We start from the raw sequence: 24,077 nt of genomic DNA on the forward strand, positions 1-24,077 counted from the left end.
TATGTCATTGGCTAAAGTTTATAAAATGATAGTTGTAAATGACCTCTCAGATTACCCTCATATATCAAAAGTTATTAAATTTATTCTTTCACACCCAGTGCACACTGCTGAGTGTGAAAGGTGTTAGTGAGATGACATTAACAAAAACTTCAATTGGAAACTGTCTTGATGTAAAAAATGTCAACAACTTATTAAACATCTCTATAAATGGTCCCCCAAGATGGGAATTTGATTTTCATTCAGCATTCCTTGCCTGGTGTTAATCAAAACAAAGAAAAAATGTTCAATAATGTATGATACTTGTAACATTAGATTTATGGTTATGTTGGTAGTGCAGTACACTGTAATAATGTACAGTATCTGTGAGAGTAAACAAATGTTTAAACAATAATGTATTATGTGTTGTTTTGTGCAGCCTCATGGATGAGAAATGTTAGCTACAGTTTATAAAATTTTGCTACAATTTTTTTTTTAGTAAAATTAGCTAAAATGCTACAGAAAATTTTTTGTTAGCTTAAACCCTGTATCTTTTATTAATTATTTATTACTTTACGAATTTTATAGATTGTTATGTTTAAGAAATCCTTGGGCTAATTGTGTTTGGAAAGGAAACTGGTCAACTCACTCAAGAATGTGGACTTCTAAGTTAAGGAAAAAATTAATGCCTTCTGATAGTGATGAAAGCAGTTTTTGGATATCATTTGAAGATGTATTGAAGTTAGTAGTTATTGGAATGATAATTTTTTTATATAAGCTATTTTACTTATTGATCTCTATAAGGAGGTACATCAATTCACCCAAACATTTGCTTTTTTTATTATTTATCATCATTATTTCATCAATTTCCATAAGTGTATTGGGAATTTTCTTCCTTTCTTCAGTATGATATTTAGAGAATATTATTTTGTTATTTATCAAGATAAATTTTTATCAATGAGACATCCCTCTGTTAAGTAAATAATTGATATATATTATATGAAGTAAAAAAGTAAGTTTTTCTAAAATTTTTGGCCACCTTTTCTACACTTTCAGCAAATGATAAAATTCTCTAAGGTTTCCTCATCCATATTAGAATTCTCCTCATTTGTGTAATTTTTAATTAAAACAAATACTCACTTAGATTTTATTTTTTTCATTATTAAAGTTTTGTTATTTTTACCCATTTGAATTTCAAATATTCTTTCAAACTTTTCAAAAAACTCTTCTGAAAAATTTTTTTTAAAAAAAAACTATAGTAAACTTGTTAAAAACATTAAAATTTCTCTTTCAATTCTGATTCCTAATTTGTTAGAATATAGAGATCACATACTTTAGGGTTATTTTGAATCTCACTTACACAACCAAAAAAAAATGTATCCGAATAGATTTTTTAACTTGAAGATAATTGCTAAAGGCAGTTGAAAACGTTCATTTTTCTCCATCAGTTTGTGTTTCATGAGTTGGATTTTGGTTGTGCAAGTGAGATTCATAGTTATCCAGTATATATATAGTGCATTTATTACTTAGGATTATTATTTTGAGTTCATTGGGTTAACTGAACTTTGCTTTTATTCATTTCTTAATTGGCTTATCCTCCTCCCTCTTCTCCCTCTTTCCAGGTGGTATTGATGTGTAAGATGTGCAATGTGAAAGGAAAACATGTATGCGTGATAACCAATTAAAATAAGTTTAATTTCACAACAGAAATAAATATTTACAAGTTTTTTGCAGATTTCTGCTCTTTTTACAATTCCAATTACTTTCTGCGTTCACAACATAACAGTAATCCAGGTAGTTGGATCTCGTTACAACTGTAGTATATCGAAAATTGCCGAAACGAATCCTGAATGAGTTGGGATAAGAAAAAATTGAGGACATCACAAATTAACAGTTTAAACACAAACTTATTTTAATAACACTCAGACTTAACCTAAACAGATACAAAAACTTAACTTAAACTACTAACTTAACTAAAGTACGATTATGAATTACAATATATTTACAGATGACCCCTTTTTATAAGACAATATAGGATATACGTTACGATTGGGGTTAGCATTCCCTTTCTCTCTCTTACAAAGGAACGAGAAGCACGTGTTTAGATGACTCGCCTTTCTCCTTCAATATTCCTCTTGTAACTTTCTTCTACTCACGTGGTTTCTTTGTCTCTCTCGCTCTCCCTTCGTTTCCCTACTCGGGAGCCACGTCACTCACCTAGTCCAAACGAAGAAGCCTCGAACGAAACAAAAAAAGTGTCCACACACACAATGTCATGTCCTTTTATAATTTCCCTCCATCTGGGCACATAGTCAACACGTGATTTCCTACCAGCCAATCAACGTGTACAAAACTTACCAGCCTAAAAGGCGGTATGTGACGATAGCACAATTTTACAAGGAGAATGAATACCCAACAGGAACAAAATGAACAGCGATAAGGTACAGTACAATACATTTTAGTAGCGGAACACAACACAACTACCAACCCGACAATAGTACTTATCTAACGGTCATGCGCAATCCTTAATCTAACTTAAATCTAAATGTAAGGTGGATAGATTGAAAGGGAAAGTAAGAAGAATTATAGGACAGTGGGGTACTCGATTTCTTGGCAAATAATTCTCTGTAGTTCCTCGTTTGATGAACCACACTTTTGTAGACCATCCACTTCAACTGATGAAAACATGTCACTTGAGTCAGAAATTTTGTTCAATGATTAGCATTTAACAATTATGGACATTATTGAACATAATCTCCAAAGTGCTCAGCAAATAAAAACAAATAAATAAACAAAACACCTTAATTTGTTGCTGAGAAAATATATTTGAAAAACAAACATTTTCAGCCTGATTAACAGGCAATCCTCAGGTCAAAAACGAAAATAGAACAAGTATGTTCCATGTATAGAACTCAAACATTCAAATCAAAAAATATAGAACAAAAAATTTAAACGAATATACAAGAGAAACATGTAAAATTAAAACAAAAAATAACCTAAGTCTTCCTATATTAATATACTAATTTCTCAATATACTAATTTTTAGTCCGAGTCTTTAGTAAATTTTTTAACCATGTACAGTACTTCCACACTGATGGCAGACTCTCGGCATCTCTCACATTCAAACAGCTGTCACGTAGCCTACTTCTATATATCTCGATCTTTTCTGCCATCACTGATAAAACCAGGGAAGATACAGGTTTTATAATTGTTGCCTTATCCCATTTTACCACAGGACCTAGGGCTTCCAACATTGGAGACAAAATTGTGGAATTGGATCCTTTTTTTACGTTATATCTATAGGAGCATAGATATAACGTAAAAAATTAAATTTAATATTAACATTAAAATGACAGAAGATTGCATTCTGATGAGAGAAGTGTCATTTTTATGTTACCAGTAGCAGTGTGATAAGTCTCTGTTATCTCTACTGTAATATTTGAGATATTAGTTTTAACAGTTTTAAACAAATCTCTGTTTAAACCCTGGATAAATTAAATCAAAAATATAACTATTTCCGATTTATTTACATCCTCATCTGTAATTTAAAATCATCATCTTATTAATTTTTTTTTATAAACCCAATACACTTTTTCTTTCTTTATACATGATATAAAATTAAAAAATGTAATTACGAATAAGATTTTTGACAAAACAGTAGAAAAAAGTTAGAAAAATGCTTGAAAACAGAAAAACTACCTACTAACCAAATAGATAAACAAACTTCTTCTCACCTAACCACTACTCTCACGCCAGCTATCAGCAACCTGAGAAATTAATTCTACTGGAGAGTGTAGTGCAAGGACCAGTATATCTATTAACTCTGTTTTTACTGATAAAATAAAAGGCCAATCCAATCAAATCAAATCAAATTATATATTGATATATACAAAATAAAAATATATGGTAATCCAGGAATATATAAAATTAATTGTATTCAAATGTTTATTTAAAATCACCTTGTGTAAAGAATTATTAATTTATTATATTATTTATAATTTTATTTTATTTAGTTTTTTAAAATTGTGTTATCATCTGTCAATTCTGAATTGAAATCTGTATTCTATTGTGAATGTTTTGCATGAATAAAAGCAAAAGTATGCTTTTAAAACTTTATTTTACATTTATGTTATTGTAATTTATATAACACTATTTCTGGTATTTACAACATAAATAAGAATAAGTTAATTTTATATTAAAAATGGAATAAAATATATGGATATGGAATCTAAGCAAAAGTAAAAAAAAATTTTCTGAAAATTTATACAAATTTTGTAATTTATCTAAAATTGAGATAATTATGAAGCTCAATAATAATCTAAATATTTATTGTATATTACTGTAATTTCATTTGGATAAACTGTGGGCTATCTTGTTTAATTTAAAAGCAGTATGGATTTTTTAATGGGATAGGTTTATAACTTTTAAATTGTAATTATAAACTTGCCAAGCAACTTTTTCCTTTTTCTATTAATAATAATACGGTTGAATAGAAATATATACATCAACTACAGAAGGCCACTACATTGAATACGTCATATTATTAGGAAATCCCTAAATACAGACACACACATTGACACACTTATTTAATTTTTGTTTTGTTTGGTTGTATGCCTTGACTCTGGTATGGCATAGTTCACAGCAACCATTGTCAACCGAGTATAGCCTACTACACCCAACATAATGATATTTTGTACTGTGTGTCATTCTCAGATTGTGTCCAGTATCAAATCTCACAGGCTTGGCTCTTGGATCCACCAGTGAGACCAGTACAAAATATTATACAGTTTGGAGAAATTTTCAGACAATATGACAAGTTGCCAGAATGGTAGGTTTTTGTAAAAATCTATCAAAATGTGAGTGAATGTCTATTGTCTTCAGGCTCATAAAAGCCTGAAACAAATGTGTAACAATTATGTAACAAATGTGGGATGACTCCTGTGACAGAGAGAACTATTTGTATGGTATGGACTTTATTCTTTTTCTGTAGGTGTTTTACTTCTTGAGAGAGTTCAGTACATTTACATATTTTTTCTGTATAGCTATCAGTAATTTGTAGATTATGTGTATTTAGTATAGCAATGTCAATAATATAGGTAGTTTTGTGCACTTTGTCAATGAAGATAATATCCGGTCTATTGTGATGGATTATTTTGACAGAACAATTATAACAGATAAAACATAGTTTGTGTTGTATTCTCAAGGATAGTTTGTGGAATATACTTATAATATGGTGTTTTTGTGGTGTCTAGTGAATATTTTTTTGCTATGTACTGGTGAATTATTTTAGCTACCTGTTTATGTCTGTATAAACAGCCTCTTTTTGCCAGGTTTTTACAGCTGCCTGTGATATGTTATAGTTTCTTGTGCAACATGACATTTTCTGCATGTGTCATCCACGGTATCTTATGTGTTATTATGTTATGATTATGTGTTTCCTGTAAGCCCTTGTACTAATGACTTGGTCCTGTATTGCAATCATAAAGCCTTCTGTTTCCCCAAAGAGATTCCCATCTCTCAGTTAGTGGTTTGATGCTGCCTTACCCCTTACCTACATGTGGCTGTGCAAGATCAGTTGGATGTTTACTGTGTGGTGGGTTAAACAAAGCTTTTTTTCCATTCTTGCAATTTTATGTGGGGTTATACTGGTATAGGTTATATGCTGCCATAGGTTATCCACATAAAATTACAATAATTAGCTTTATCATATATATATATATATTAAATATTCAATTCTAAATAATTGAAAAATATGTTTTAGGTATTTTCATTCTATAAATGTATGCAAAATAAGATCAAATTGGCATGAAACTCAGTTTGAAGGCACTTATCCATGTTTTGCTGATCACAGAAATCTCACAGCAGTTAAAATATACATCTCAGAAATAACTGAATTGGAATTAATGCTTTATCAAAATGATCAAAGGTTAATCTTTTCATATTGTCTCATATCAGGATAAATTAAATAATTTTATAATTAAATAAGACTAAAAATACTAGAGATTTTTGGTCATTAGTTAATAAATTTTGAATTAAGAAACCATGTGAAAATGCTATATCCCCTTTGGACTGGTTGAATTATTTGGGAGAGTATTTCACTGGACCAAATATAGTAATTTATATTCATTTACTGTTTGGTAATAATGTTCCTCTTTTGGATGATTCTATCATTTTGAGTGAATTGGAAACAGATGATTTTAATTTTCTGATTACAATGGCCCCTGGTCTTGATAACATAAGGAATGAAATGATAATATTTCTGTAGAAAGGTATTTTATTAGCTATATTGGATATGTTTAATTCTTTTTGGTCTAGTTGCTCTTTTCCTTTATCTTGGAAACAAGCTGCTTTAAGGATGATTTATAAGAGGGGGGAAGTAGGCAGGCATCAACTAATTATAGACCAATTGCTTTAATTAATGTATTTGGAAAGGTTTTTTTCAACTATTATGGCAAATTGTCTCTGGAATTGGATGAATGAGTTTAATATTGTTACACCTCTCCAAGGAGCATTTATTAAAAATAGAGGTGTTGAATACAATTTGTTTATTTTCTTTGGTCTTATTCAAATATCACTTTCAAGGATACAAAGGAAATTATATACTGCTATTTCTTGAGATCAATAAAGATCTGAAGAAAGCTTTCAATATAGCCGATTATGATTTGTTATGGTATAAGCTTAGGAGTATTGGTCTTTCTTCATTTTTTGTTAATTTACTTAAGTCTTTTATCCAATACTAGATATCTTATAGAGGCTTTTTCCTTTTGTATCGATTATGTTGAGTCCAATAGAGGGCTACCTCAAGAACCATTGAGTCCTATCCTTTTTATTTTGTTTTTTAATGATCTTCCCGACCTGAGAGGTCAAAACTCCATGATAGCATTATCTTCTCATGTTGAAATTAACTTTCTTCTTTATGCCGGTGATGTCCTTCTCTTGGCTAATTCAGCTTCTGTGCTTAGGGAAGGACTCAATCTCAGTTGGAGATATTTCAAATGAGGGAAACGCCGGGAGGTAGGACGGAAGTCGGACCTCCTTGTTCTCGGCGAATAGGTCGGCAAGACCCGCCCCACTGTCAAGGATGGCTAATTTTGCACGATATCCCGACTTGTCGGGATCGGTCAGTTACTTGTCAGGTCGAGTGGAGGTGTGTGTGTGGGGTCGTCGATAAAGAAAGGCAATATCCGTATAACAGGACAACACAGATAATGGTTTATTGGAACATAGGAACTACTACAGAAACGCTACACATCCCGTCCCTAATTGCGGGAGAGAGAGAGCTCACAATTGTTAGGGGATTCATACCTCTCAGTTATCGATTTTGATCGAGAATATACTTCAACTCGGACGTCTTTCCTGGCGGAGCGACAGGTGGGCGGCAGGATTGGCTTGTCGGCGGAGGCTTCGGCGTCTCGACTTGGCCTTCGAGTCGCCGGGCAGTTCGTCTTCTTCGGACGTCAGCTACCCTGTTCTTAGAGATCTCCCCCCTATTTATACTCTAAGTCCCTTCCGCCACGATCACCAATCGCGATAGAGGATGATGACTTGAATTCCGTGACTCAGGTCGGATCCTGAGAAGGAGGGAAGTGAGTTTGACGGCGGAAGATTGTACATCCTTCGAAACTTGATCGTTATCGCGGATCTCGATCGTCATCTCCCGAGAGGGCTTCGAAATAATTAAAATCTAAAATCGGACTGGCCTAATACGGTCCTCACACAAAGATTGTCTTTCTGAATTAATTGTCAATGGACTAAGTTTATTGCCTCTATGAAAAATCATAAACTTAAAAGAACAGACAATTTCAGTTTAGAAAACAGTAAACTGTAAATTGTGCTAAATTTTAAATATCTAGGTATTTATTTTTCTTCGTGGGGCACATTTCCCTATCATTTAAATAAAGGTTTACTTGATGCAAGAGCTAAAATCTCCATATCATCAAGTTATTTATTAATTATTTAATGAAGATACTTCAATTTTATTTTAGATTATTTGATTCCTTGATTGGACCAAGTACTTTTTATGCTTTTCTGGTTTGGGATGGTCTCTTAGTGGACAGATTTGAGGCAATACAGTTGTCTACTGTAAACAGGTGTTCCCCTCACTATTAATTTATCGATAAATTTGTTTTGGTTTTGGAGGAAACTTATTGGACCTATTGGAAGATGATTATCTAAAATTGATTACAAGAACTTTCATGGATAAATGGCAATTGTTTTTTGAAGCTATGGCTTGTTATAGTTAAAGGATTATTAAATAATATTGGACTGTCCTCTGGTTATATGTATTTTTTAAGTGAAAGTTTTTTTCTCCTGGACTGTGATCAACAACTAAGAGACATACTGGTTAAAAGATGTTCATTATTTGAATGAAAGAGGTTGGGACATTGATATTTCTCTTAATGGAATATGGACTCCAGTGCCATATTTATTGTCTAATTTGAGTTACAAAATAGTCATTTGCTGCACAATTTAGATTAAATAGGTTTTCGATAAACTTAAACAGTAAAATAATTAATGTCTTGTGTGATGCTGAATGTTCTTTTTGTGGAATGACAGTGAGGGATATGAGAAAACTTCTTGATTCTTGTAATATTCTTTTGGATATCAGAGTTGCTACACTACCATCTGATTTTTGTTATGAAATTTTATTTGGTGACAGTTTTGCCATGTTAACATTATATAAATTATATACGTTTTTTGTTCATGTATCAAATTGAAAGTAACAATGATATTTAACCCCTTTGTAATAACACCCGTTATATGAAATAATTAACTATATTTCAGAAATCAATCTTTATCATCACATTGATTGATAAATTCTATGTTGATGCAATATTGAATTATGTATATCTGACTTTTTAGAATTATAATATAATATATTATAATTCTAAAAAGTCAGATATACACATATACATGAAATATATTCTAATAATATTATATTTTAATAAAATCTCAGGTATGTAAATAATAAATTTAATATTATTTCCTAGGAATGTAGAAAATTCAAAGAGATCTTATCTAGATCTTTATATCACTGTGTTTCGTACAACATCAGGACACATTGGATTATTCAAGGAATGCAGCAGCCATCAGATCAGAAGTTTTGTTGGTTGTAATATCATGTTAGAAATGGGAGAATATGTTGTCATTTGCTTTGCTTTCAATCATTGGAATACAAGTAAGTGTACATTATAAAAATTATGTAGAAAATTTAAAAACAAACACATTTATTTATTTTAAATTTTAACTTTACAAATAAGATTTTTTTCAATTAATGAATGGCTGTTAGGTTAAAAGATTTTATTAATTCTATAGTTTTATTCAAATTTTTTTATATATCATAAAACAGTCAATTTTTCACCAATTTCTTTAAATTGCTACTAATTAACATTTTCTTCTCTGTTAGAAACTATTTCTCAATGAGTTTGTCTTTTAGTATTTACTTTATTTACAAAATATATTTCCATAATACACAAATCTGTATAATTAACATTTTCATAAAATAAAATTTAAAATAATTACAGAAACTATTTACCATAGTCTTTCATTTTGCAGGAAAAATATGTTATATTTACAAAATGTCTGGATATAAATGCTTAACCTACACTTACAATCAAAAGCTCAAAATTAGCAATAAAAATCCATTTATCCTAAAATTTTGTTGTAATTTCTGCAGCCATAAAAATTCTTCACAGATTGGCAGTTGAGGAACACAAATGTTAAGATTGATAACATGAATATATGATGATAAATCTATATATACAATCGAGATGGTTGATGATAATAATAAGTGCAGAGTCAAATGGTTAGGAGTTGAAAGTTGAAATTTGGTACACAGTTAGGGTACGTCACGAGAACGTACACTAAGAAGAGATTTTTTGAAATTCCCCCCGGGAGAGGGAAAGGATTAAGGCTTATCCTAAATAACTCAGCTTCTACTGTACTATTTTAGATGCAATTTTTTGTTTTTAACTGCGTTTTAGTAGGGTACCACATGGGGATGAAAGAAGTGTATTCCTTAACAATGGAAGGGTGTGCAAGATTTACAGGCGCAGATGCGGTTTTTTGCATTTTTGCGGGAAACCGAACATATTTTTAGATCCATCTAAAAATTCTCTAATTAGTCTGGAAACAGAGGGATTCTAATTCTTGCATTCTGTGAAAATGGGTAAGATTAGCTATAATGCAATGACCTTAATCTTTGCTATCGTTACTTTTTGCCCGAGCAATGCTGGGCTTATCTGCTAGTTATTTATATTACTAGAAATGTTGTAGAGTATGGCACATCAAAATTTTGTTATTTTGCTGAGTACATAAAAGTGGATGTATATTATTATTATACCCATAATGTAGCATTAATAACCAAAGCGTGTTTGTGGCTTCATTTGTTGTTTTTCTTTCTCGACAGATGGTGGTACTTCGTAACACATTGTCATATTTATTATTGGGTTAATGCTACCTTAGGTGCCAAGATGGCAGCTCGTCTCTGATTCCAGCAAGGAAACAGTGGGACGCATGTTCTAACCTAACCTAACATTATAACATCCAAAGTCAGATTGTTATATAGTAGTGCCGTTTGATCATAATTTGCCATTTCCATTTTTACGTTACCTCTATTGTATATAACAGAACCAGGAAAGTATGGCAATTGGTCAAAAAATGACCCCCCCAAGATTTTTATTTTTGGACTTCGGACCTTGAAATGTTGAGAAATGCAAAATAATTCGGATTTTTTCTGTATGTATGAATGTTAGAGCATGTGTGTGTGTGACATAAGCTTTAAAGTGGGTGAATAAAATAAACTCCTGAAGTTTTGTCAAAAATTTCTGAAATTTTGCAAGGACATTTGTGTATTAGGGGGATTAATGCTAGTAAATTTTAGTAGTTAAAGGTCAAGGTGGAGGGGAGATAATGACAATTTTCCTTGTTATTAGCATTTACAATTTTTTATAAAACCCATCCCTACCTTCAAAATTAAATTTTTTGCCATTTCATAATTAAAAATATAAAAAGTATTTTATATCATAACAGACAGAACGACCAAACGTTGCCAGGAAAGTTTAGCAACTCATTGCTGGATTTTTGCAAATAGCCCACTGTTAGACTAATTTGCATACCAACAGGTATCAGTTCAGCATTTCCTGTTAGATATCATTGTCCTCATTTTTACATCAGTATGTGTATGTTCACTATTTTCAATTTGTATAAGAATGATGATGATTTTGTTCATATTCTGCAGGAACATGACTTATTACATTCCTAATTTATAACTTTTTTGAGTGTGTTAAAAAGTAAGTTGAATTGTGAGAAATCAATTTTTAGCTGCATTTTTGTCATATAGACAAACATGGATGCACAGATCAAAGGTTAGGTTTATATTTTAATAAAAAATACATAAAAGAGACTAAAATGTCTTTACTTTTGCCATGTCCAATCACCAAGAACAGTCTTCAGCAACAACAGTAAATTTGTCAGCCCTTTTTTACAATTAGGTTTATATGCTTGAGGAACTGTTGTCATTTAAGTTTTGCCTGCAATTTTTAAATGGGAATTGTTTTTCTAAGTGAAGTAGCATTCCTTTAAATTGTCATTCAAGTAGAATAAATAAATGTTATAATGTAACAAAATTCACAAAAAGTGCTTAACCAAACAAATTTTCTAAAATCTTAGTTATTGGGCTGCAATTTGAAAAATTGACAACCTATAAATTAAATTTCCACTGTCATCTGTCCTTCCTTAATCTTGAAAATGGTGTTAGATAGATGAAAGTCAAGACCAGATATAGAAAGGTTAGGGGCAGGCAGCCCCAATTAACTAAAAACAAACTTCTGGTTTGCACCAGAACTTATTTCAATTCAAAATTTTCACCTGAAAGTTAGATAGATGACCAACACAACTCTATTGATAACAGGAAAAGGATGTACAGGAGCAAGAGACTATTAATTTAAGGTGATGAGTATATATTTTAAATCAAAATTAATTAAAAATTGCAGCCTAGCATTATGATGTTGTCATTATAAATAATTACTTGTTTTCAAATAAAAAATTGATTTAAAATTTTTGAATAGCATGCTTTCTTGACTGATGTGAAATAGTGCAATACTGGAATACAACACATAATGCAAAATTCTGGGTATAATCAAACAGGTACCAACTAAGAAAAGCCTATACATGTACTATGTGGTTTTTCAAACTATTCAATGTTTTTGTGGAAAAAAAAAACCATCATTGCTGGATGATATCAGCTAGTAAATAATAATAAATGGCAAAAATTTCATTATTAAATTTTTATTTCTAGATGTAAAATCTGAAGACTATCCTAAAAGTCATCTAGTCATACAAAGTTCAAAATGTCTTCAAATGAAAAAAGCATTATCACCTAAACATGTATTTGCTGATTCCATCATTAACTTAGCCATAGCAAAAGGAGTAAGACATGAGGTATGATTCATTTTAAAATTAATATTTTGAGTTACATCATCAATTGAGAGACTAGAATAATACAGCAATAAATACATCTATCAAAGTGCCTTAATTGAATTCCAGCAAGATTTACTTTGAAATAAAACTTTTGGAATAATGCTTTCGACTACAAGTATTCTTCTTCAGGTCTATATATTCAATGATGGAATGTTTGAATAGAACAATGATGTTTTTGAAAAATTAAATGAAATAATTCTTGAATACATACATAAAAATAGATATAAAAGTAAATACTTGCAAAGTACCAAAAATAAAAAGTAAACACTCAAAAATTATAGCAAAATGTTCTTGTTTATATTTATATAATGTCCCTACATCATGATATTACTTAGTTGCCATGTGATAATATAGGGCAGAGATGGCGAACCTGTGGCACGTATAGAGAAATCATCTGGCACATAATGTATCATACGATTTCGATTGATCATCTGTCTTTTTCAATCATCCTTTTTTCAATAAGCTTTTTGTACATTTATTCTAATTAAAGCATATTCGTTTAATTTCTTTAAATATTGTTATTCGAAATCTAAAACTTTGGCGCGCACAAACATTTTTAATGTTAAGTGTACTTACTATATGGCACGCAGGCTCAGAAAGGATCACCACCCTTGATATAGGAATTTCCATGCATAAGGTAATGGGTTTTGTCTTTAAAATTAATGCAATGGATCTTTTTGTCAGATTTAGGTATCTCCAATACTTCAAGTATCCTGATGGAGGCAGAATGTTTTGATCTTGAGGATGGAAGCTATGTCAAGGAGGGCATTGTGTTTCTTTTTGTAAATATCATGTTTGTGTTTATCTAGTCTTATGTTGAATACATCAATTCCATCACAAGGTCTCTCAAGTTTGTAGCCAATATCAATCGTCCTTCACAGGAATTTTATATACCCTGGTATCCTAAGCATGTTAGTCTTCTCCATTCCATTCCTGAGGATGTTAAAGTTGGTAGGATTGCACCTGAAAGTTAGCAAGTCTAAAAGAGAACAAATTACTTCCTTATATAGTGGTAACATGTTGTGGTTATAGTCTAGGATGACATGTCTTGTGTTCCTATGTTGATCATATGGATTTTCAATGTTAGAGTCCAAGTTGTGAATGATGTTGGAAAGTGCACTGGCTAAATCCCCGATAAGGTTCTTGCTGTAACCATTTGTTATGGTTATTTGTTGAAGGTGTTCTAGTTCTTTGACTCTTAGAATAATTTGTACAATGGTTTTAGGGCTTTGAACAGGGCCGGATCATCGCATAGACAAATGAGACAAATGTCTAGGGCCTGGTCAAACAGTCTGTTTTGAAAAGATTTGTAAATAAGATAGTTTACAAATAAACTTTATCTAAAAATTTAGAAAAGTTTATATACTTACTTCTTTAAAACTATATTGGCTTTTATTTAAATTATCCTTTTCATTATTCAGTTTACCTCTCATGGGTAAAATATTATATTATTTAAATATTAACCAAAAAGGTTAAATTAAACAATTAATATTTTAAGGTAATATTGTTATCGTATAACAACTTTAATTAGACATTTAATAAAATAAATTACAATTTTTAAAAATTTATAAACAAACTGTTTAAATTTTATTTTTTCTAGAAAAGTTTGTTGTTGTATATTAAATCTTTTTTATTAATAAAAATTTAAGATTTGTTTTAGTTTTTCACATTATTTAGTTTTGTTTTATGTATTGTTTTGTGCGCTCTATTTCTTGTGGGAGAGGGAGGGGGCCTGATAAGAAGAAAATGTCTAGGGCTCCAAAGTGGGTTAATCCGGCCCTGGCTTTGAAGCTTTTAGGGCCCTAACCAAATCATACAGTATAAGGATCATGGGAACTTGCAGATATAAACAATAAAGATAACAAGATCCATACAAATTTTAAACCAGGAAATGTACTTCCATGCTACTGGCTTGATCTAATTTAATAGTGAGATCATTGGGGTGGTTGTTCATTTGTTGTATGAAGTTAATAATATACAGAACAGATTATTATTATTATTTAGCCTGTGCTGGCTTACTGCTTGCCCAGACTATTGGGGTAACTTTTGTGCTTTTGTGTCCAAATTTAGAAAAAAAAAATTGTTAAATTTTGATGATTTTGGTGTCAAAATGCTCAGTGGAATCCTGGCGTGTGCAGAAATTACTTTCTGGAAAATATAATTGACTCTGAGAAAAGGTATATTCAAAAAACAAAAATGTCGACGTTCGCCTCTTTGATGCTTAATAACAAAAGTGTTTTGACAATTTTGGGTGCTATTTTTTGGAATATAAAGCAATGCAATTACTTCATATTTTTCCAGAATTTTGGTTGAACTATAGAAAAGTTATCAGAGTTCTAAGAAATAGGAATAGAATTACGTCTCTCATCCCCACTAGATGGCACCATGTTACCTAACTCTTCGATGGCCTCTGCTGTAACTGCATGCCCAGGCCAGTATCGATTTAAACAAATTGTCATTTCCTTTTGTCAACATGTCAGCAGGTTATGCTCAACTTCTTCCTCTCGTCACATTGGAAATTTTCAACATATATTTGAAAGAGTTACATATAAATTATTTTTAGCCGTGTCAAGCAACTTGTTGACATTATGTTTGAGACGCAGTTCCCGCAGTCCAGACTGGACAAACTGTCAAATGCAGATGGTTTTAACAAGTGACTCCATTTATCCAAGAGTTTTCCTGCTTAAATGTGAACTGATTTTATTTTTACTTTAATTTAATATTGTTTTTACACTTCTTTTTATCATTTTTTTTCTCAACAATAAATCACTTATAACCTTTGATTTGTGACATATTACTGCTCAAACTGCTTGACCAGGCTAACTACATTGATAAACATCGTTTTGTGTTTCTTTACATATACAAAAGATTTGTTGTTGTTGTTATTATTACTAGTATATTTCTGATAAGAATAGTTTTACCAAATTTCCTTTCTAATAATCTTATTACCATATTTTACTATACTCAATAATTTTTGAGTGTTTACTTTTTAGTTTTGGTTTGTTTGTTAAATTATGGCAATGCAACACTTGGGCAATCTGCCTAGGGGGAATGCCTTCCAGGAGGTCTTTTTAAGGGAAATTGGCTCCTATTTAGGTGTTACACACATGGAGAAAACCCAGAAAACTCCACATGGCCAGTCCGTCTGAGTGCAGTGCAAACCCATGACCAAACTCCCAGTGTTTAGGGACAGAACCGCTTGGCCACTGATGGGCCTTTAGTTTTGGTACTTTGCTCTTTTATGTATTTGAGAATTATTTCGTTTAATTTTTCAAAAAACCTCATTGTTCTACTCAATCATTCCATCATCAAATATACAAACCTGAAGATGTAGGATATTTTAAACTTTCAATGTAGCTTATAGAGAGATCGGTCCATCTTAACAACGGCATCACCGAAGCAAAACATAAGCAGCTAACCTGTCATTTTAACCCATTTGTTCCCACCTGTTTACCTGGGGGAGGTCCACAGTATCCAAGGGTCAAACACCTAAGTTTACCTGCTTTATTTAAAAACTTTTTAACAAAAACTGAATTTTTAATAAACGTGTAAAAATTCAGAGATATAGTATTTCTATTGCAAACTTTTATCAATACTCAAATTTAAAAATTATTGTAGAAACAGAAAATCTTTACACGAAATATAATGATAAAAACCTTTGTCAGTAATATTTATATCAAAATGTAAAGAACAAAAATAAATATATCTTCAGTGCAGAGCATGCTTTAAGTTGTACTATAGAAAAATCTTCACTTTTCAAAGTAAAGTTCCTTTTAAAGTGCACAAATTTTTTATATGTTTGGACTCATCATATTCCAGTTGAGGGTGTTTTAAGCACAGATTGGCTAACGCATGTATTGACTGATTTTATTTCAAGAATAAGGTTTTTTGTTACTTTTCAGTGTCCATAAATTATGCTGCAAAGCTCTTTTCAATTATAAGTTTATAGGAATTGGTTTATAAATAGTTTATAGGAACTTGTAAATTATTGGTTATTAAACCTCTTGTAAGCTCGGATTAGTAGTTTTTATGTTGATTGAGTTTTCTTAAATAAATAAGCTTCAGCTCTGAACCATGGGTAGGACTACCCACGAAAGCCACACCTTTTGCTGCTGTATTGCCAATGTCATAACATAAAAATGAGCTATAAAATCATTATTTTCTTTGTTTTCAGCTTTAATTATTTGAAATAAAAAAAATATACATATTTAATTACAATGTATAAAAAATAATTTTTTTTTTGTGTTTTCAAATCTGAAATTTAATTATTTTTTAAAACTTTGTGCTTTTAAACTCAGCAGTCATAAATTATGATATGTTCCTGATAGAAAAAACAGATAGAAAATAGTGTAATTTTTAGCACAATATCATAATCTAAAAAATTATCCAAAAATCAATGTTAGTGTTTCTGATTTTCATCTCTGCAGCTAACAGGTTTCCAAATTAAACTAATATTAGAATAATATACTATATAAAATAAGTGAAATAAACTAGAACGTACGATCTCAAGAAACAAGGAAAACACACTATGCAGGATGAGAAATAAAAACAAAATGGTGACAATTTTCAAAAAATTCTTTGTCTTAAACATAACGATGCCATCTAGTAGGAAATATGTTCATTAAACCTAGAACCTTCCGGTCAACCATTCTTTTTAGAAATGTCACAATGGAAAAATTCCAAGAATTTCTAAAAGCTAATGTATCCAGTATGTAGGGCTTTTAAAGGTTAATGTTTTTCTTCCACTTTCTTCAGCTCTAGATAGCCTTTTCTTCTCTTCACTCTATTTATACTTTTTAGAATGCCCTTACAATCAAAATGTTCCAAATGAAAAGTTTACTTCATTCAACATCTTTTAGGTCTTCCATTTCAAAGAATATTCAAAATCAAATAAGCAACTCATGTGCAATAGAAATTTGCATGCACATATGCAGAAAAAACTAAATGTGTGTAAACTTTCTCCATTTTAAATTATTCAAGATGTATATTAATTTTTAATGATCAAAATTATCCCATATGTATTATTGTAATTTTCTTTATTTCAGGGAAGAAAAGGAATGACGGCATATTATTTAACAAAAAACTGGGCAGGATTAGTTGTTGTTATAGAAAATAGACTACCAAATCTTGCAATTCAAGTTATCTGTGACTGCTCTAAAAGTACAAATGTTGTTTCAACCAGGAAGACTTTGTTTACAGCTGACAGGATTCCACCTCTTCATAGGTATCTATTTACATAAAAAATACAATTAATAGATATTCTTTTAAAATATCAATAAAATTTTGATTGGTTAGACACAAAATGTTTGTAATTGGTGTATGTTCTTGTTTCAATATATCTATTGTTAGTAAATTTGTTTTTTTGATATAAATGACTGAGCTTTGTTAAAAGAATAGCTGGAAATTACACTTTAATTAGATTCTTATTTAATACACAAATTACAGATGAATGGAATATAATGTTTTATCAAGTACTTAAATTGTTCTCAGTATAAAGAAAGAAATAAAAAAGTTTGCAAAATACACAATTCTAAATTTCTAATAATATTCTAATACACAATTCTAATTCTAATATATTCTAATAACTCAGAACAGAAATTAAAATTTGTATAGTCAATTTTTCGGAGGAAAAGTACCTAAATAAAAAGAAGTGTAATTATCAATTATTTTAATATTTTAAATATTCTGATATACATATTACTATTAGTACTTTTTAACTATTTTATTATTTGTTTTAACAATTTTGATAAGAAAATTTTTATTAAAACTTGTAAAAGCTAAAGATGAGTCTCTTTAGGACAATTGAGTGTGTGTGTGCATGTAATTTGAATTGTTCTTTTAACTTAGTTCATAATGAATTGTTTACTCTCAAATTACAATAGATTGTAACAGCCTGAGCAATACTTTAGAATACTGAAACTTTTCAGAACAAAGTAAAGTGCAATTTGTCACAAATTTTAATATAACTGAACATTCTATTATTTTACTATATTAGTTACAAATTTTATTAAACTAAACTGTTACCATATATCACAACAATTGATATGGTTACAATATATTGTCTATTAAATGACAGACAAAATATTTAAATCCATAAATGTCATCTATTTTATTGGGTTGTTCGGAAAGTAATTTCATTTTTTCCATAGAAAAATAAATGCAATATTCTTATAATAAATAAATATTTTATTCAATTATATATTGACCATTTTGGTCAAATACCTGTTGTCATTGTTTCTGGTGGTAGCATGATTTCACATTCATAAAAATTTTGATCGTTGTTTACAAAAAACTGATCCAAGTGATTTTTGACATTGTCATTTCAAGTAAATGTCTTACAGTTAAAAAAAAAATTGTATAGACCGGAACTAATAGTAATCTGAGTGTGCCCGTCTGGCAAATATGGTTGGTATGATAACACATCCCATCTAAGCTATAACAGTTTCTGAAGAGTTACCAAACTTGTGTGAAATTTGGCATTATCATGGTAAAAACACTACACTTTGTTTGTTGATCAATTCTGGCCTTTTCTGTTTGATGATATTACTTACTTTGTTTACTCAATGGCAGTACACTTTCGAATCAATTGTTAAATTGTCTGGTAAAAGCTCAGAAAAAAATTCCTTTAAAATTCAACCATAGAGAGCATCTCTCGTTAATAACATGTGGAACCCATGTATCGAGCTTTGAAACAAAACCAATTCGTTTTAAGTAGTAATAAACAGTTCAATTTAACAGATTTAATCTCTTAGTGATTTCATGTGTTGTTATATGGCAGATTGCTTCAATCAGTACCTTTATTTTGTTTTCATTGGCTTCAAATGGCCATCCAGAATGTGGTGTATCTTCGATATTAAAACTGCCAGAATGCAATTTTGTAAACCAGTTTTGGCACTGTCTTTCTCTCAACACATATCCAAACATGTACCACAAGTTTTTTCTTGTTTGAACAGCATTTTGATTTTTTAGTTATAAAAAAGCAAAATATGCCAAAAATGATGCTTTCGATTTTCCATATTTGATGGGTCACCAAAAAAAAAAAAAAAAAAAAAAAAAATTGTACAGAATCAAACAAAATTTTTTACAAATAAGCCTTAAAATGTCAGCTGTCGAAGTATATAAGGAAAATGTGGTTTAAAATAAAATTGGCTGGTAAAATACATCTAATTCCTCTAGTAATAAAAAAATGAAATTGCTTTCTGAACAATCCAATATATATATATATATATATATATATATATATATATGAAAGAATGGAAGATACTTGTAGTATTTTTATAGGAGAGATTGGGCATGGTTGTAACAGGGCTACTATAACAAACATTTTGACTATGAATGTAATTGATAGTCTAGTATTCATAGATGGCTATAATGCTACCTATATTTTTGTGGTAGGATTCATCAATCAAACACACATATGGGCATTGGATATTGTAGTTTTGCTAAGTTTGCTTTTATTGTATGTAAGAATAATTATTTTTTGAAAAATATTGTATCATAGTATCATAAGCATAGCATTTAAGAGAGAAATATTCAAGCTGTTAAATAAGCATGAGCTTACAGGTATCACAATATCCTGACCATAAAATAAATGTTCAAACATGGTCACAGTCCATGTGGATATTTTTCAACACATTACAACCAACATGTGGCTATATGTTGTTGAGTATAGCTTTAGTATATCTTCAAATAAATCTTTCCACCTCATCCCACAAATGCTTAATGGGGTTGAGATCAGGTGACTGAGCCAGACAATGAAGCAACTGGAACACAGAATCATGTTCATTGAACCAATATGAGATCAACTGAATATTGTAACAAAGTGCATTGTCCATTTGAAAGTGCCCATCTTTGTCAGGAAACACTGTAGCTGTAAATGGGTGCACTGGTTGGCAACAATGTTGAGTAGGCTGTGGCATTAACAGATGTTTCTAGGGGTATTGGGGACCAAGTGGGGGATCCAGAACATTCTCCAGACCATTATTCCACCACCACCAGCTATCAGGGTTTCCATTTGGTAGACAGGTCTATGGATTCATGCTGCTGGCATCATATTCTGATCCTGCCATCAGCACGGTGAACTCATCAGACCAAACAGATATTTTTCCACTCATCAAGTGTCCAACTGTGATGCTCCTGGGCATACTTCCCTGTTTTTCTGTGATAGCAAAAGCATCCCTGATGATCTTCTGCTGTTAAAATCAATCTGAGGCAAGATCCAGGGTGTTTTATGTTTGGATATTCTTTTTGCTGCACTGCATTGTACTGAGCTGCAATCTGTCGTGTTGTTGCCCTTCTGTTGGTGCAGATGATTTCTCTCTGCACCAAAACTGTTAACTGCCTGTTAACTCTTTGATCCACAAGCCTTTACCATTCAGAGTTATGTTTAATGCTTGACATTTTTTTGGTCCAATTGCCATTCTCTGAACACCTGAGAACACCTGAGATACATGAGAAAAGCAGAGGATGTTAGCAGTTTCCAAAATACTGAAACAAAGTCATCTTGCCTGAGATCACGCTTCAATCAAAGGCATTTAAATCTTTTGTCTTACACCCACGTTCAGGCTGTACATGGGATGAAATAGAGAGACATTCAGGAAATTCAATACAGCAAACTAATTCCTTGGACAGGTCTGGAATGAAATTACCAAAAAAAACTTTTCTGACATGACATTAAGCCAAAATAAACCTTTTGATGTTTAATTTATTTTTTGATATTCTTTTATTGAATCTTCATTCTTTTCCTAAAGAGTGAAGAAAGATTCAATAATATATACATACATACATACATACATACAGTCTCAAATTTGTTGTGCAAAGCAAAGCCTTGGATCATAAAAGAAAACAGAGCTTTAGATTAAACACAAAAGATTGAGATTTTCCATCTTTAATCTGACAAATTACAGTAAACTCCCCTAAAACACAAATTTATGTAATATGATGAAAATATTGCAACTAGTACTCACACAAAATTCTAATTTTCTTGTCCAGTGGTATACATTTTCTTCTTCAACTTCTAGGCCTAAGTTTAAATTTGCACAAAATTGTCTGATAATGCACATTTTGATAATGTTATTTCCTATAATGCAGAACATATCCCCTACATTGTACAGGGACTCTGTTGTATATCTATCTGAAGTTGGTAAAGAAATGTCTCTAAGCAGACAATTTCAGACATTTGAAAAACAAGAGAAAAACTATAACATGCTTTTCTGAAATACAGTAGTTATATCAAAAAAGTTAAACATAGTCTTATAATAGCAAGGTTGTGGCCGAAGATTTCATCTCTAAAATGTAAACGTCACTGCTATCTTGTAAGTGGTGCTCGGTGTTTGTTTTAGAGACAAAAACTTCGGTTGCAACCTTGCTATTATCTGTTATACAATTTAGGCTGCATAATATGGTAAAAAAATTTTAAATAAGAAAAGTACACGCGTAGCAGCCTCTTTACTCTTTGTACACTTTAATCTAACAGTTAATTTTTTCACATATGCAATTTTGATGCAGGTGGCATTTACCCTGAATTTGAAATCAGTGTAATCAAGACTGTTCTAATATGATCCTATTGTATAGTATATGATATACTTTTCAATATAATGAATGAGTCTATAATAATGAGTAATCATGATAAAATGGACTTTTATAATAATGGACCAATTTCTTTAATTCTATGTTGGCCCATTATACACACACCAGTAAAAGCTCAATATAAATATAAATCACATTGGCATGGTGTATGTAGACTTTTTGACTGACTGACTACTTGGACTATTAGGAGAGCATTCTCAAAGATGTGCTTGTTTCCATCAAAATGTTTTAAAATAAAGAAAAAACTTTTTCAATTGATAACAACTTGTGCCTTTCTCATTCTTATTAAAAATATTTTATTTTTCTTCAAATTTTACACACTGTTAAAGGTGTATTAATTAATAGTTTATGTTAAAATCAATTAAAGATTTAATATAATCCAATATCTATTTTTATAAGATGTTAAAATTAATCCTTTGCCGGGTGTGCCTATTAAAGTTTCATGAGAGGGTGTGTTGTAACTATTATACTGCACATGTAATATTGCTTTATATCCTCCAATATTTAATTTTTTTTATTTTTTGAAAATATGAATGAAGAGGAAATTAATGTTAGAACTTTTTATTCAACAAATGTGGTTATAAAGCATCTAGAACAGTGATTCCCAAACTTTTTTCAGCCATTGCCCCCCTTGGTTCCATAAACTTATACCCAATGCCCCATAATTCATTTTTCCTTGAGTGAGAAACGCTTGGAAGTTTCCAGCCTTCCACATTCTTGACAGATCAATTTTGTTCTACTATTCTTGTCGTCTAAAAAACAGTCATCTACTTCTTCAGCTGATTGTTTGGAGTCACTGTCATGATTATCTTCTATAATTTCCTGCTCTTCTGAATCTTCTGGTTTTCAGTGTCATAATCAGTCTTTTCTATCAATTTCCTCACTTTTTCTAAAGCCCATCCAATTCCTCTTGGGTTAAAGCTGTAAGAGAGCTAGAAACATCCCGAAACATCTTTAGAAATATACCAAACAGCTTTCAACTAATACAAGTCTAAGAATTTATTGAAACCTACAACATATAAAGATACTTTTTGCATATCTATTGCATAAATAAGCTACTTTTTCAAATACATTAAAAAAATAAAGTAAATTGATTATACTTACAATGCAAGGTGCATAGTAACAAGTAACTGCAGATATAATACCACCTAATTTAAAGCTCAAATAAATAAATGGTTAAAAATAGGAAAATAGGTTGACACATAGATGGTGGCATATGCTATGAATAAGGAATACTGAACTGCACTTCTGCATCACCTTGTACATCTTAAACAAGACATCAACATTCTGCAGCAATTTGTCATGGGTGTGCTGCCCTCCAAAAGGTTAAAGGAAAATTGTCATTATAGCAATACTTTACATATAACCTATTTTAAGAATTTGTGAATTTTACTTATCTTATTTCAATAGATTGTAATTATAAAATTTCATGGTCTTGATAACTTCTGTCACTAAATATGTATTGTTAGGTAAATAAAATCATCTTTGATTTAATTGAAAATAAATATAAAATGATTCTCTCAGACTAGTGTCTTTTTGTTACATTTAATGTCACTAACAATAAAATATTGAGATTGTTTCAGATAATTATTATATTGATTACTTTGAACATGCATACTGTATTTAATATTAAATTTTTAAAATTTTTACTACCAAATAGAAACATTTGGACGAATTTTTGAATACAGATTTTCTAGAAACACAAATGAAAATATACAAATGTTTTACTATAAAAGATAACTGTAAATAATTCATTAATAATTTCTGCCTTTTTAAATTTATAGACAAGTTGTGATGCTCTTAACACAAGTTCGAGCTGGAGAAAACTATACAATAGTTTACAGACTGACTCATTATTTATTTGGTAATAAAGTTGTTCAGAAAATTTTACCACCAAGAATCAAGCACAGTCCAAAAATTAATTCGGAACTATCTGGACTACATGAACCTAAACCATTATTTTGATACTCAAAAATTGTGACATTACTGTATATAAATTTTAATTTGAAAATAAAATTAACCTTTTGTATTCA

The 24,077-nt window shown here is 30.6% G+C and overlaps 1 protein-coding gene across 1 annotated transcript in view; it reads left to right on the top strand.

Moving 5' to 3' along the window:
* Positions 1-24,077, top strand: part of LOC136983536 (calpain-D-like) — a 48,021-nt gene extending 23,944 nt beyond the window's left edge. Inside the window, exons 7-12 of the mRNA XM_067280298.1 lie at positions 565-717; positions 5,738-5,902; positions 8,967-9,154; positions 12,275-12,417; positions 17,502-17,680; positions 23,829-24,077. Coding sequence (XP_067136399.1) covers positions 565-717; positions 5,738-5,902; positions 8,967-9,154; positions 12,275-12,417; positions 17,502-17,680; positions 23,829-24,009 — 1,009 coding nt within the window. The 3' untranslated portion in view covers positions 24,010-24,077. The remainder of the gene's footprint in view (positions 1-564; positions 718-5,737; positions 5,903-8,966; positions 9,155-12,274; positions 12,418-17,501; positions 17,681-23,828) is intronic.

The sequence above is a fragment of the Centruroides vittatus genome, unplaced genomic scaffold (assembly GCF_030686945.1).
Source record: "Centruroides vittatus isolate TY-2023 unplaced genomic scaffold, ASM3068694v2 contig_883, whole genome shotgun sequence".
NCBI classification, from domain to species: domain Eukaryota; kingdom Metazoa; phylum Arthropoda; class Arachnida; order Scorpiones; family Buthidae; genus Centruroides; species Centruroides vittatus.